We start from the raw sequence: 15,529 nt of genomic DNA on the forward strand, positions 1-15,529 counted from the left end.
TTACACCTCTCAGCATTAGATCAACCCCTGCAGCCAGTCCTCACACACTCACACCCAATCCGCTTCATATTATAGACCAGCACACAAAGCAGAGAGCATCGGGCCCAGGTTCAGTGGCCAAACTCAACAGATGTGTGCCGTTCAGAGAACAGGAGATCAAATGGTTTACCCCGAGGCAAACCTGACTGCTGATCATTCACGTTGACTTGAAGTGGGCCAAATATTTTTCTGTTATGCCAAACATGTGAAACGTGACTCATTTTCTCTTGAGCTATTGAGCAATGCTTAAAGATTCATCTTCTAATCAGATAAGAACTGTAAATCACCAACAACTATACTGGGATTTAGCTGCCTATTCAATTGTAATTGCTGTAACATCTCACCACTACATTACACTAGATCTCACCACTTATATCTGACATGAGACCTCTAAGAATTAGACTCAGAGTAAAATCAAGATAATTAATCAGAATTAAAGAAATATGCCTTTATGACAATGATGAGAATCAACCATTAAATCAAATCAAATCAAATCAAATCAAGGTTTATTGTCACATACATGGTCATACACAGTACGACAGGCATTGAAATGCTTTGGTGACTGATCCACCTTAAATTAAACTATGATAAATGGACAAAAAATAGAATATAGAAATATAAAAAAAAAAAACAAAATAGTCATAATAATAATAATACAGTTAAAAAAGAGCCATTTAGGTGAAATTACTTAAAGTGACGAGGTTTACAAATCTCCATACACATTATAAATGTGTATGGAGATTTGTAAATTTGTACAATCTTTGTATTTGTACAATCTTACATAGTGTCATGTACTGTTACAAACACCTGATATAGACATCTTAAGTGTCACAGTAATTACTATGAAAACTCTGAAACCCAGCTTGGTAGAAATGTGTTGTGCACATGAAAACCAACACTCCAAACAGCATCTCAAATCCAAGAAGAAAGGTCAAGAGGAAAGGTCAAGAAGGTCACACAAGCAGTTACTGTTATTACAGATGATGTGTGTGGAGGCAACGTGTTGGCAGCGATACGAAATGACAGTGGGAAGGTACTGTGGCGGCCGTCTGGACGACAGCTCCTGTTTGTGAAGATGGCTGTGGGGAACGTGACAATCAGCGGGTGTTTGGTGGAGAGGATAGAGCAGAGTGTGGAGCAGCTGACCACAGGCTGGGCTGAGGTGACCTCACTGAGGCCAGAACAAGGAGACCCTCAATTCAACAGGAGGGTGGCCAAACCAGAGAGACTGAGTTTTAGGCCAGTTTTGAGGGAACTGTGATTCAAGGATGAACGCGAGAGAGATCTAAATATAACTACATTCAAATATATATATAGCAGGGTTAGCAATGACTCAGCCCAGAATGTTTTTTAGCAGGATCAAAATGGAAAAGTGTGGGATGAGATGGATGATGAGCACATCATAGCAGCAGAATATGCAAGTGCGCACGCGGACACACACACACACACACACACACACACACACACACACACACACACACACACACACACACACACACACACACACACAGACGACTGGCCTGTAGATAGCCAAGCTGCAGTGCTCCCCTCCTTTTTCCACTGAGTAGGCTCTTTCCTGGAAGCTGGCAACAGGAATGCAAGCCGCACGAAGATGCCACATTTCTCACCTGAACACTAGAGGAAGGTAGTACCCTCAGTCCCCTACACCCTGAACACTAGAGGAAGGTAGTACCCTCAGTCCCCTACACCCTGAACACTAGAGGAAGGTAGTACCCTCAGTCCCCTACACCCTGAACACTAGAGGAAGGTAGTACCCTCAGTCCCCTACACCCTGAACACTAGAGGAAGGTAGTACCCTCAGTCCCCTACACCCTGAACACTAGAGGAAGGTGGTACCCTCAGTCCCCTACACCCTGAACACTAGAGGAAGGTAGTACCCGCAGTCCCCTACACCCTGAACACTAGAGGAAGGTAGTACCCTCAGTCCCCTACACCCTGAACACTAGAGGAATGTAGTTCCCTCAGTCCCCTACACCCTGAACTTGAATTTCCGTAAAAGAAAATTTCCATGAAAGAAAATCTTCATGAAATAAAATTTCTGTGAAAGAAACTTTCCATTAAGCCCATATTAACATTGTATATTCTTCACAAATTCAAACTTGATCAATAGAAAATAAAAATAATATAAAAAAAAAGATTTTTAAAAAAGGTAATTGATCTTTTTGTTAAGTACTGATTCAGGTACCACCACCATTTCAAAAGTTTCAAAAATGTTGTTTTATTACTGGTACAGGAAAACTCGCAGATGATGCCCAAACTACATCATGAACACTAAGAGGGAGGGTAACCTCATGCCAAGTCCCACACCCCCACCAGCCACGCTCCAGTCACTGGGGACCGGCAGCAGCAAAAGGCACTCATGAACCAATGAGATGCTACCAGTGGCCAGGCTAAAACAATGGGTCAGCCAAGCTAGTCTAACCACAAGCACAACCCAGAACGGTGCACATGGTGTGGTTAAATAAAGAATGCTAGACCTAAAATTGGTAATGTAGCACGAAATGAATGAAAAAATCGTTAGCATGATTTCACTGGTGTAAAGCTAACTGGGCCCTACTGGAAGATTTAGCATTTTTTAGGGTTTGTCAGTCCAACTAAGTCACCAAAATGGGTTTCGGCTTTCCGTGCAGAGTCCAGGGCATTAAAGCGTTTCCACTAGTGCGAGCCAGGCACAGTGAGAGGAAAGGGGAAGTGTGTGAAGAGCAAGGAATGGGCGGAGAAGCAAAACACCGCCACCATCTGCAGCATCATCAGGAAAAGAGTGGCCTCGCCACCACAGCCAAAAAGAACCCCCTCTGTCTCTCTCTCTCACACACACACACTTACACACACTCCCACACACACACACACACACACACACCGGTCCAAGCATAACAGCAGCACTGTGTTCCTGAGCAGACCTCGTTTCCGAGGGAAAGGAGATGGAGTGTGCGCAAACCATAACAGAACGGCATCTGCTGTTAGCATGGCGCTAACTACATCCTGGAGTTACCCGCTCACACTGGAGCTACATCCTGGAGTTACCCGCTCACACTGGAGCTACACGGGAACTGGTCTTGTGACCGGAGGGTCGTGGGTTTGATTCTCAGACCTGAGGCCATGACTGAGGTGCCCCTGAGCAAGCCCCTTAACCCTCAATTGCTCACTTGTATAAAAAAAATGAGATAAAAATGTAAGTCGCTCTGGATAAGGGCGTCTGCCAAATGCCATAAATGTAAACTTATGCAACAAATTACTTATCTAGGTATTAAGTGGATGTTCTGGGTTTATGTCTGAGTAACTGACTAACAGCCCCCCTCCCCTTTAAGAATCTTGCAATAGACACTACCAATATCATTAAATAGAATTACCCAGTACATACTGCTGGTACAGCTGAAGCATTTACAGGAGTTGGTCTTTTTTTCAGTTAGAGCAAGCAAGCGCATTTTGAAAAAACCCCCAAAGATTAAAGGATTTTCTTTGTGCCTGTGCACCTTATCAACAGATCAGAGGAAACATCACAGGAAGACGACCGTGACTCAGGTGTCTAAAAGAGCAGCCCTGTAATTACAATATCTCCGGAAAAGCTGTAATCGAAACTTAAGAGCGCTAGGACCATCTAAATGGGCACAGATGAGAATGAGATGGTGTGATGTGCTGCTGTGTGTCTGATGGCGTACGAGAGAGGTCATGTGACTAGGTACGAGAGAGGTCATCGACCGGAGTGGTGTGACTGGAAGGTTGATAGACAGGATGGGGAAACTTGAGCAGGGTGCTATAATTGAAACCCAATGGGAAAAGGCAAGAGAGCTATAGGCCACCACACATCCTCTCTCTCTCTCTCTGTGTCTCTCTCTCTCTCTCTGTCTCTCTCTCTCTCTCTCCCCTTGTATTCCAGTATGGATTTACCAAAAACAGAAGCACGCTCTTCAATCTGATACCAATCCAACTGAGAAGAAGCACTGGATGATCAAATGCATAAAGGAGTTGTTATGCCTCAAAACACAAAATAAAACAGAAAATAAAACATCCATACTGGAACAAAGAGTGAGGGGGAGGGGCCTGCTGTGGTTCAAACCGACGGTTGGTGCGACGGACGCAGCAGGAATCAATTAGCAGTCTCACTTTGATGATGTCACTGACAAGTCGTCTGTGAGCTGAACGGCTTCCGTGTGAGTGGGCTGAAAACACAAGACCCCCCCGACAACGAAAACCACCATCCATCACTCCTCCCCAGCCTGAGTGAAGTCCCGCCCACGGGAGAAGGGACTGCCAGCCTCCCTGGTCTCACACAAACATTTTGATTTTTGTCAGCATTGCACTGAGATCACTTTCTGAGACTCTCTAATACACTACCCTCCTGATGGCACAAAGCCTGATCTGGGATCAGAGTGCTGGAGCTGCTACTGATGTCCTCCTCCCGATGAGGGGAGAGGAGACGGCCTTCACCTGCTAGGCGTCTGATCTCCAGCATCCTCCGCGGCCCGTGCGAGCGCCCCTCCCCCCTGCCCACATGCTCTGAGCCAATTGTCAAACTGGCGCCACAGTCGTGAATATGGAGACATGCTCAGTAAGTGTAGACGCTGGGATGCACGCAAACACACAAGCATACGTGGTACGTGGACACGTGAGTATGTATAAATGTGCACTCACAAACGCACACACACACACACACACACACACACACACTCGCAAACACACACTCACAAACACACACACACACACACAGATGCTCGCACGTGCTCATGCACACAGCGCCTAGGAGAGAGATTTTAACGTAAAACTATTAAACTCCAATTCCTGTGGCGAGCCTCAGTCTGCAGCCCCTCTCATAATGGAGTCATCCAGGCAGACTTCGTCCCAGCGCCATCTGCCCCCGAGCAAACATTCTTATGCATGCAGATGCAGCAAAGATTTATGGAGTCTAAGAGAGAAGAATGCCACGCCCCGGTGTGGCTTCACGGAAAAAACAAAAGGCCCCGGCACACACACTCAGGCCCCAGCTTCATCACGCAAACACACTCGTCACACGAAACGCTACGAAACTCTCTCTCTCTTCCACTTCACCAGTTCACGTCCTCTTCGAACGAAGCGTTCCAGCGGCGTCTCGTTCGAGGAAGCGATCGGTCTGGTACACATCGACGGCCCGCCGTCGGACTCCACGGAGGGTCCGAGGCTGCTGGTGGGATGCTGTTAGGAGCTCTCCACCACATCAGTCCACAGCATCGCTGCCCATGCAAAAGGCACAACATGCCTCCATGGACCAGGCAGACGGACCCAATTTCTGCTGCTCATGAAAAAGAAGAAAAAAAAAAAAAAAAGAAATGAAAAAAAAAAGGAAAAGCCAACCACACACAAGCGGAGGGAGGAAAGGGGAGAAGACAGGGCCAAGCTTCAGATCCCCTAAAGCCTCAGTGCTGAAGCACAGTGCCTACATCTCCGAGGAGATCTGCTTTCAGTGAGATTGGGTTTAAGTGGTGGAAGCAGAAGCCGTAGGGGACGGTGGTGAGCCGGCTGGGGCCCCTAGGACTTGCTGTCTTTGACCTGTGCTCTAACAGGAAATGGGGCGATGACACTAGGTTAAATGGAGGGGCCAATACTGTGTAGCTACAGATACTGGTGCAGGTGTTTAGCGAACACATTCAGCCCATAGCAGCAGAAAAAAAAAGTTTATTTGACTAAAGTGGGCTGAGGCAGACACCGTGGAGAGACATTTCCTTCCCAACAATACCCATGACTTTTACAACATGCTTCTCTCGCTTCTGAATACTGTGGCATATTCCTAGATCTAAAATGAATTCGTTTTTATTAAAACTATAAGCATATAAAAATGTGTTCCTCCCTTACAAGCAAGCTGCAAAGGGGAAGGGGAATACAGATCCCCCCCCCAGGCAAAAAGGACTGCACATAACTATGGGCAAGCGTTCTTCAGCCGGAACCTCCAGCAAGGGAGAGACCCTAACTGTGAACAGATTGTTTTACTACACTGCTTACTTTTGTATTCTTAAAATAGCTCCAGATGATACTAAATAAGATGTCATTTATAACCCCCAGAATACTACACCTTTGTAAAGCAACCTCAGGGACGAGAAAGGCTCTATAAGCGTAACACATAAATAAGAGTGCACTAACCAAGGCTCAGATATCCCTTCTGAATGTTCTAACAGGTCACACAGCATTCACAGTCTGCCAGTAATAAGAAGCGTTATTGTGATGTGGACTGTATGGGTTCTACTGGAATACACCAGTTACTGGCAACTGCCATTAATAACTGAAAGTAAAACACTACTGGATCATAGTTTGTTATTCAAAATTAGTCAGATTGAGAAAACCATGTAATCCTAATTGCAGGGCCATTCAGTCTCTATGGAAAGAGGAAAATGTCTTTACAAAAGTTGGGTTTTTTGGGGGGGGGTTAAATACTGCAATACTGGAAATATTTAACAGTAATCAGCCAAATCAGTTTTTCTAATTATAAGTAAATAAACATATATTTTACATTTACATTTACGGCATTTAGCAGATGCTCTTATCCAGAGGGACTTACAAAGTGCTTTGCATCCGATCACAGAATTCATCCTAGGAAATAGTATGGATAGGCCAGAATTCAAGATACCATTGAGTCAGACTACTACTAAACTACAGGAGTCAACAGCTATATATATATAACAGCTATACCGCTCAGACTATGACGTTATCGCAGGTCTTTTGGTTGGTCCTTTTGTTTTTGTAACTTGGTACTGTGTCATAAAAACAAAAACTGTAAAAGTGCTTTTGCAGAGTTTTCATGGAATGTCATTTCTCTAAATCATCATTCACAGGGCCTTGAATGACGAACCAAAACATACCCACCCAATGTTTGGACTAAGAAAGTTAGAGAGGCCATAATACACCCCTGGCCCACTCCACATCCCTCATTAGCAGCAAATATGAGGATAAGCAGTGTTAGGAAGCAGAAAGACACTAGCAAGAGTCTCTGGCTGGGACAGGGTTAAAATCTCCTCCCTAGGCCATTCTAGCTACCGCTAAAATTAACCTCCCCCACAGCTGGTTCCCATTAGCCGGCTATGACACTGGGAGCCTGTACTTAAGTTCTGTTGCGGGGGCTTTGCCGCACCACTCAGATAATACTACTGTCCCAAGCCTCCTCCCCCCTCCCCCGCCCCAACCACAAACTGAGTTTAAACTGGCCCGACTCCGGTTCTGCTGGCAACGCCTGTGTTTTCAGACTGGGAGAAAGGTTGGGGGTGGGGGGAGGGGGGAGTTAGAGGAGGAAAAGGTGGAGGAGAAGGAGGAGAGGAACACAGATGGGAGGAGGAGGGGGGTTACAGAGGTAGAAGGTTATGGCTTAGGCGAGAGTCTCCTCCAAGCCCGACGAGAGACTTGTGAGAAGCAGCGAGAGACAGAAAGTGACAGAGCGCACGAGGGAGAAGTCTGCAGCCTCTGCAAACCTGTTTGAGGAAGACACGGAAGTGAAAAGCGAGTAGTGGTTGTAGGATCCTGCCTTCCTGTGCCCTATTCTCAAGTAAACCAGTTTTGATTATGCAGTAAGCATCTGGCTTTTAATTACTTCAGGGCTGCCAAGTCAGCTGACAAAAGCAACACACCCTGCCAGGTTCATCGTAAACAAAATGCCACAATATGAAATCATAAATATGAATAATAAATGTGGGACGCTCGCAAAAGCTCGCACACATTAAAAAACATTTTAAAAGTTCTGCTACTCGCAGTATTCTTCAAACACGGCTCTTAAAGGGCTTTTCATCTTTCATCTTCAGCTCATATGATATTCTCACATACATCATGAAATGACTGCGAGTGGGAGCCGTGCAACCCAAGCTCCACGGAGGTGCTCCAAGCCACCCTCAACCCTGTGCACATTTTATGACTCAAGTCAGCTTTTAGCACTGAGTGGTCTTTTACAGTGTGGTGGTCTGGCAGTCAACAACGCCAGCCGCCACCAGCGATGACTGCATGAACGGAGATGTTGATGACTGATTTATGAATGGAGACTCAGCCAATGCCCTGCTCTAAATGGACATACTTAGCCAATAGGCAGCCAGAGATCACAAGCTCATGCTGACATTTAGCCTCTTCCACACGGAATTTAACAAGTTTGGATCTATTGTGATCTATTGAATCTACATGTGTAGTTTCCAGTGAAGTTACAATTTATTTGGGGCTTCTGGTTGTAGTCTATTAAAACTTTAGTGCAGAGAAGGAATCTGTTTGTGCAAAAGGTTAACAATCAGTTTAATTAGGAGCAGAGGTTGGAGAATACGCATGAATACGCATGACAGCAATTCTCTACTGGGAATTTACTATGTCAAATGCACTGTGTGCATGCACACTGTTGTGTATGTGTGTGTGTGTGTGTGTGTGTGTGTGTGTGTGTGTGTGTGTGTGTGTGTGTGTGTGTGTGTGTGTGTGTGTGTGTGTGTGTGTGTGTGTGCATATTCACACGTGCATATTCATGCATGTTAAGGAAGAGCAGATGAGCAACAGAAAAAACGCGTGAGACAGAAAGAAAGAGAAAAGAGGAAAGAGCATGAGAGCGTGAGATAGAGCACGAGAGAGCGAGAAAGAGAGAGCGTGAGAGACAGAGACAGAGAGAGAGAAAGAGCGAGAGAGAGTGAGAAGAAAACCTTATCTGTGCACTCTTGCAGGGTTTCCTTTTGATGAGAGGTAAGGAAGCCCATGCTCTAAAACTCTTGAGTATAAACCTGTCAACGCCTATTGTGTCTGGCTTTATCTCCCATAACACAGGCCCTACATCTTCAAAGATGACTAGAGGCACCAGAGCAATATTTCAAATGTGCTTTCCTTTTCTGCGTTATTAATCACATCCAAATGAAGATAAGCCAAATACGACTGTTCGTTGCAGCTGGACAGAAACAGGTCACAATTCACCACTTCCGAGACAAGTTTTATATCAGTTAGAAAAGACAAACTAAAGGCAAAAGATGAAAAATGGTAGTTGTAAATCAGTCACGGTCAATGTTGGTCAAGTGACCCTACACATGTCTTCAGGGGTGGCCGGAACATTAGTGAATGTCTGTTCCTCACCAGGTGGGGTGGTGTGTGTGAGTGCCAGTGGGTAATGTTGGAACAGTGTGAAGCTCATTAAAGCTGCATGGCTCTGAGTTCTGAGTCCTGAAAGAGGTGACGGAAAGGCAGATAGGGTTACCAGCAAGCTTGACCTCACAAACACACACGTGCGCACACACACACACACACACACACACACACACACACACACACCCTCAGCACTCGGCAGAGTTCTGCACCGACGCGCACACAACCTGTCACGCCTTTTTAAATAATTAACGGCCAAAGATTAGTCCGTCAGCCTGGGGGCCGAAAGGTCCATTGATTTCTCACGGATGCATTTTTAATGAGCGCATCTCAGCGAGGCACTGTCCGTGAAGGCACCCCCCCCCCCCCCCACACACACACACACACACACACACACACACACACACACATATGCAAAAACACACACGTACGCACACACGCCAGCAAAGCCAACAGTGTAACTTCAGGCTGCCTGAGCAAAAAACACAAACAAAAGCGAAGAAGCAGCCTGCTAATGTGTGTCAAACCAACACCATTACAGAATACCATTACAGAATAAGTCTACTGGGGTTGACCATCTGAGAAGCTTTCTGCATATACATTAAATGGCCTGTGTTTATGGAAAAGGCTTTACACATCATTGCCACTGTTCTGCATACTGTGTGTGTGTGTGTGTGTGTGTGTGTGTGTGTGTGTGTGTGTGTGTGTGTGTGTGTGTGTGTGTGTGTGTGTGTGTGTGTGTGTTTCACTGTCTGTACAGTAGGTGATGTGTACTGATTTCTGCCACAGGATAGCCTTGACTTCAGCTTCTGATAGATAGCACTCTTGTTTTGGCATGATTTATACTGAAGCACAGAGTATGGGGAATGTACAAAGGCCACGTAGGAAACATGGCCTGCTGTTCACCACAGACAGTAGAAGCAGAGAAAGACCAAACGACTCGCATGGGTGTGACAGATAGCCCTCTTCCAGTCATCAAAGCTTAAGAACATCCACACCAGAGAAGCACGGCTCATATGACACTGATATGACTCACAGATCTCCTGATGGTTCCAGCCTTTGTGCTGATGGGAACAATGTGGAGGGGCTCACTGTGTTAACAGGCTCTCGGGACACACAGTATGCAATAAAGCTCTCAAAGTACTGATTTGAGATCAGTTTTTTTTATACCCTAATGTGTAGACTTATACCCAACAACTCCTATGTCATTGTTTTTAATGCTGTGCTCATGGTCCATTAGGCTGTGAGTAAGTACCAAGGACAAACAGGGACGAGAGGCTATTGAGTTTAGGAAGTAATAGAGCCAGCATAACAATCGGAAGAGCCGCCGTTGCCGTGGCAGCTTCCACTAAAATAATACAAATGGCACGGTTTAAATAAAAGTCATGAATGGAATACGAACATTATGGGATGGGTTTATTTTACATTCTTCGGGGTTTGGAGAAGCTGCACTAGACTCAACATCCTTTTAATATTAAGAGGAGGGAGGTAGTGGGATCAGTGAAAAAAAAGCAGGCGTGTCTAAAATAATAACACAGCTGAAATAAAATATTATAGCTGAAGTATGAAGTGGAAAAGGGAGACAGGCTTCAGTGGAGAGAGGGTGTTCTTCGTGCGGGGAGCTGAAGTGCAATGTTGCAGGCTTTCATTTTTCCTTAAGATGTGTGAAACAGAAACGTGTCATTAGGAAAAGCCGAGGCCTTCGCCCATCAAACCCGCGGAGCCAACAGACTGAGACGTCTCCACGCGCTTCGCCTGCAGTGCCATGTGGCAGATGAAGAGAACTGGGCTCTCCGGTTATCTCACGTCTCGCGTAAAATTGTGCGTTTGGAACCGTAGAGCTTTAATAGGTCAGGCTCGCCTGCGTTGCAGTCACACCGAGCCCATTAAAATGTGGGAGCGTTCTGTGGTTACATACAGACGGCTGCAAAGAAAGGTGAGGTGACTATGTGAGAGAGAACAGGATGAGAAAGATGGCTCGGCAAAAGAGATTTATTAAAAGTCAGAGAGAGAGAGAAAGAGAGAGAGAGAGAGAGAGAGAGAGAGAGAGAGAGAGAGAGAGAGAGAGAGAGAGAATGCTAGAGCTGGTGACCTGAGAGGCAGATAGATGGATAGACAAAGGGGCAGTGAGAGGATTACCTTGCCTGTCTCCCGCTCGAAGTCCACGTACTCACGGGTGGGCATCTGCCTCTGCTCTCCATGCAGGTTGGCGGGGAAGAACTGCAGCGAGAGATTGGTGCCGGTCGCCACAAAAGCCTTTTAGAGGGAAATCAATACAAACAGGATCAGAAAGGCTGGCCCGAGCATTAATTATGCAACCCGCCATTTAAAAGAGGAGGAGGAGAGAGCCTGGAGCCAGGGCCAGAGGAAGAAGGGAACAGCAAGAAAGAGAGACAGACAGACAGACAGAGAGAGAGAGAAAACAAGAGAAAGGAGGGAGAAATAGGGAGAGAAAAGGAGAGAGAAAGGAAGCAGCAAAGGAGAGAAAGGACAAGGCAACAGAAAGAAAGAAAGAGACAGAAAGAGGGATAGAGAGGGAGAGAGGGAGAGAGGGAGAGACAAGCAAAAGAACAAGAAAAGAGAAAAAACCCAAGTCATCATTTTCTCTATTTGAAGTATTGAGTTACACACATCTGATTCTATTTTACCAGCTCTCAGTGCTGGCAGGGTGGATTCTAGCACACTGGACTTTTAAGAGCAAGTACGAGATGGGAAGAAGGAGTGTGTGTCTGCTGGAGACAGCAAGATAACAGACAGACAGAGAGAGATGGAAAAAATCAATACATTGTTTTAAATGCAGGCCTTCACTTACATTAATAGCAGCAGGACTGCTTTAGAATCATGGCACAATAATTCAATAACATTGTAAATGCATGAACAACTCAAAGAAACAACTCAAACTGAAACAACTCAGATGGGGCACCTCTGCATTTCTTGGCATATGATTCAAACCTCTGAATTAAAATGTGTTTTGTTACTGTCTTGTTTTGGTATAAAATATAATAAAGAATATAGAATATTTAAAGCATAACTTAAGAAAAATAAGTGCCCATAAATATCGCAGTTTTTTCATAAAACATTTTACACATAGACTACATGAGTGCACGCACGCACACATATATACACAAATACTTGAGCCTGTACACACGCATATCCATATATGATTACATGCACATGTACGAACATGCATACTCACTATGCTGTTTAGACAGCTTGTAAATTATCTGGTATGGAAGCTTTTTTTCTATTTGCCATATAGTATGTTGATAATTTTTCTGCGAATCCTTGTCATAAAATTATGTATTTATACACAATATATTTGATTACTATAGCCTTTTGCTCATAACCACCATCATCCATCTTCTGATCAAAGTGTTTCCTGCTTTCTAATCTAAATTTAACCAAAATCTCCTTCTGATAAATTAATTTTTATCTAAAAATGAAGGAGAAAGGAGTATTCCCAAATCTTCCAGACATGAATTGCAATCTCAGCAACCATGAGTGCAACTCTATCTATCTATCTATCTATCTATCTATCTATCTATCTATCTATCTATCTATCTATCTATCTATCTATCTATCTATCTATCTATCTCACACTCTCTCCCCTTAATGTTTTAATCGGGAATGTAACACAAAGCGCAGGGTTTAGACACGTCTGAGTTCTTTACAGCGATGCGTCTTTTGATGGTTAAAAGAAAGGAACAGATAGGAAAATACTTTCATGCGTTCATTTAATCTCATTGCCCAAACCCAATAGTTCTTTGAAATGTTGAACAACATTACCACTATTTTTACGGACCCTAAAAGAGTTAAAATAGGGTACAACTACATTTCATAACATAGTCTGAGACATAAAGAAAATGAGGAAGTGTTGAAGATTACAGTTCCGGGTACCGTATGTTGACCCACTTACCAAAGATGCTGATGTTCACACGAGCTTGGACACCCGACTGGTTGGAACTGGACTGCTAAAATTCAGAGGTGGTGTTGGAAAAGGTGAACTGAGCACTTACTATTTCTGAGCGGCCGTCTCTACAGGCGTTCTGAAACCGGGCTTGTCTCTCTTCGTGTGGTCGGTCTCGGAAACCGGTGTATTTAATCTGAAGGTAGAACAATACTGGTAAATTTATGAAATACATACTTTTTAAACTACAAACCGCGCGTCCGTGTGTTCATGTGAAAGACCCCCTAAAAGTATTTCATTTAGTTTCAAATTGGTCCTTCCTCACAGCCTACAAAATATATAACAACCGCTAATCTATTTCAGGATTAGCTTTCGGTTAAATTCATGCAGCTTAAAAGGCAAAACGAACAAATATACAAGAGTCTGATACCCGTAAAAGGTGATGCGCTTCAGATGGGAAGGTGACAGAAGTAAAGGTACTTCAGTCTACTTTTAAAGCGCAGCACCGAAACCATTTTCACTTAATAAATGTTTAAGGTGTTTAAATGTCTTTGGTTAAAATTACAAACTGTGGAATAAAGTATTGTTAAGCTACTCTAAAGAGACTTTTAAAGTTCAGCGTCCGTCACGTCAGCTTGTTTTCATACAATTAATTGTAGTCAAGAAGTAACTTTGTTTCCGCCACTTGATGAGATGAATTAATGGAGGTTACCTCGCATTCGCGGCTGAGTTTCCTGAAGAACTCCTCGTTCTCGAACTTGCTCCTCTGATCCGGGACCACCCGTGGCATCTTCAACGTTATATGATCTATTTTGCCAATTTTATAGGTCTTACAGCGCTAGAGAAACGTTGCCTCGAAACTCCCCCAATCCCGCTCTTATTTCCTTCCGTCTTTTTTCTGATGATGAAGTGTGTAGCAGTGTGCTGGCTTAATATTTACGTTACTGTCCGACAAAGAATGTCTTTCTCACCACCTTCTTGCCGAACCGAGCTCGTGTGCGGTCGGTGTCAGCGCTACAACGCGTTTGGCCCAATCTCACACTCGGCTATTATTCTCCCTCGCGCTCGCGCGTGCGATCTGCGACTGCTGACAAGCGCGCGCTCCTCTTACTTTATCCGTCGTGCTGCATGGCTCAGAGTTACTTCCTGGCTCCTCGGAGTCCGACTTATGACTGTACACCCAAAATACTCCCCCCATTCACAATTCTCTCCACTACCGAAACTCAGTGCGCAGGCGTTAAATTCGGCAAAACTTCACAGAGCTAGTAAGTTACGCACTTGTATATTACCGGGTCGTTTTCCTATCAAATATCGCTGTGTTTCCCTAACGCTTCTTCGTGGGTTACAGTGTTGCAATAGCATGTCTCTACCTATTAAAATGTGGCTAATTATTCAACAAAAAAAATCTGAAACTAGATCCTGAACATTAAAATGGACATTTTATATTAATACTGCTAAACATATGTGACTATAGTCTACACTGACATTGTCTCGTAGTAGACACGGGGTGATTTTGTTCCTGTAAAGGGAGGACGAACACACTGGATGTTGAAATGTTTTATTTTTTCTTTCATTGTGCTTGTTTTGAAGCTACGACTTCCCCGAGGACAGAGGCACAGAGGGGGAGGCAGCCTGAGAGAGAACAGCGCATCAGACTGAGACGCAGGCTTCTCCCTCCTGTCAGATAAGGCGCACCGTCCGACTGCATCACGTTCCTGCTGTTTACCATAATTATCACAACCATCTGCCTTTCAAATAGTTTGCGGGCACTTTGTGCTCCTCACGTGAATGATAACGTTAGACCGGGACATGGGACAGAGCTAAAGAAACGACCGAGGCTGGGAATGCCAGTACTAAACTTGCTGCACTGAAAGCAACTGAACTTCCATACATATATCGTGTGTTTTGTATGGATGTATCATGACGTGTATCGTGTATGTTGTAAATGTGTCTGCACTGTGGTACTGGCTTAATATTTACTGGCGCAGACCTTCACGACAGGGGCAGATCGTTTCAGATGAATGAATCGACGTCCCAACCTGCAAGCCGCTCTTACAGATGCAGAACGGCACGCGCCGCTGGGGTTCTGTGCACTGCACTCACTGGAGTTGTGGCAGCTTTCTGTTCTCCTCTCTGCAGTTCTCCGCACTGCTCCTCAGGCTGAGATGTGGAGTGAGTAAACGTGTTAAAAGGGCGAGCTTGGTGCCAGATGGGGCGTGTGAGTGCTTTAATAGCACCACAAAACGCTCATTAATTAATGAAATATTCTGTGGTTACTGACCCGTTCTGACAGAGTGCTCTCAGTCTACTGCCACTGTGTCTGCTTCTGTACATTTAAGCTCAGAAAGCATCGCCTTTAAAGGAGCATCAAAATGGGGTTTACTCCAAAACCAAAAATATACTGGTTTATATTATTTCAAACTCTAGAACTTATCTGAGCCATAAGAAAACATTATATGCTACAAACATCAAGACTGCATGTATTATGATATTTTCTGGGGTAGACAT

General features: G+C 44.6%; 1 protein-coding gene across 4 annotated transcripts in view; it reads right to left on the bottom strand.

Annotated features, from left to right (window-relative positions):
- cbfb (core-binding factor subunit beta) overlaps positions 1-14,280 on the bottom strand; it is a 42,800-nt gene extending 28,520 nt beyond the window's left edge. For 2 of the 4 annotated variants that reach the window (XM_076991559.1, XM_076991581.1), the window contains exons 1-3: positions 13,734-14,269; positions 13,131-13,217; positions 11,254-11,370 (exon numbers count right to left, since the gene is read on the bottom strand). In XM_076991559.1, coding sequence (XP_076847674.1) covers positions 11,254-11,370; positions 13,131-13,217; positions 13,734-13,811 — 282 coding nt within the window. In that variant the 5' untranslated portion in view covers positions 13,812-14,269. Of the gene's footprint in view, positions 1-11,253; positions 11,371-13,130; positions 13,218-13,733 lie in introns of all 4 variants that reach the window. The other 2 variants (XM_076991566.1, XM_076991575.1) reach the window with 2 other exon arrangements.
- Positions 14,281-15,529: the final 1,249 nt, after the last annotated feature.

Source organism: Brachyhypopomus gauderio, chromosome 2 (assembly GCF_052324685.1).
Source record: "Brachyhypopomus gauderio isolate BG-103 chromosome 2, BGAUD_0.2, whole genome shotgun sequence".
Lineage (NCBI taxonomy): Eukaryota > Metazoa > Chordata > Actinopteri > Gymnotiformes > Hypopomidae > Brachyhypopomus > Brachyhypopomus gauderio.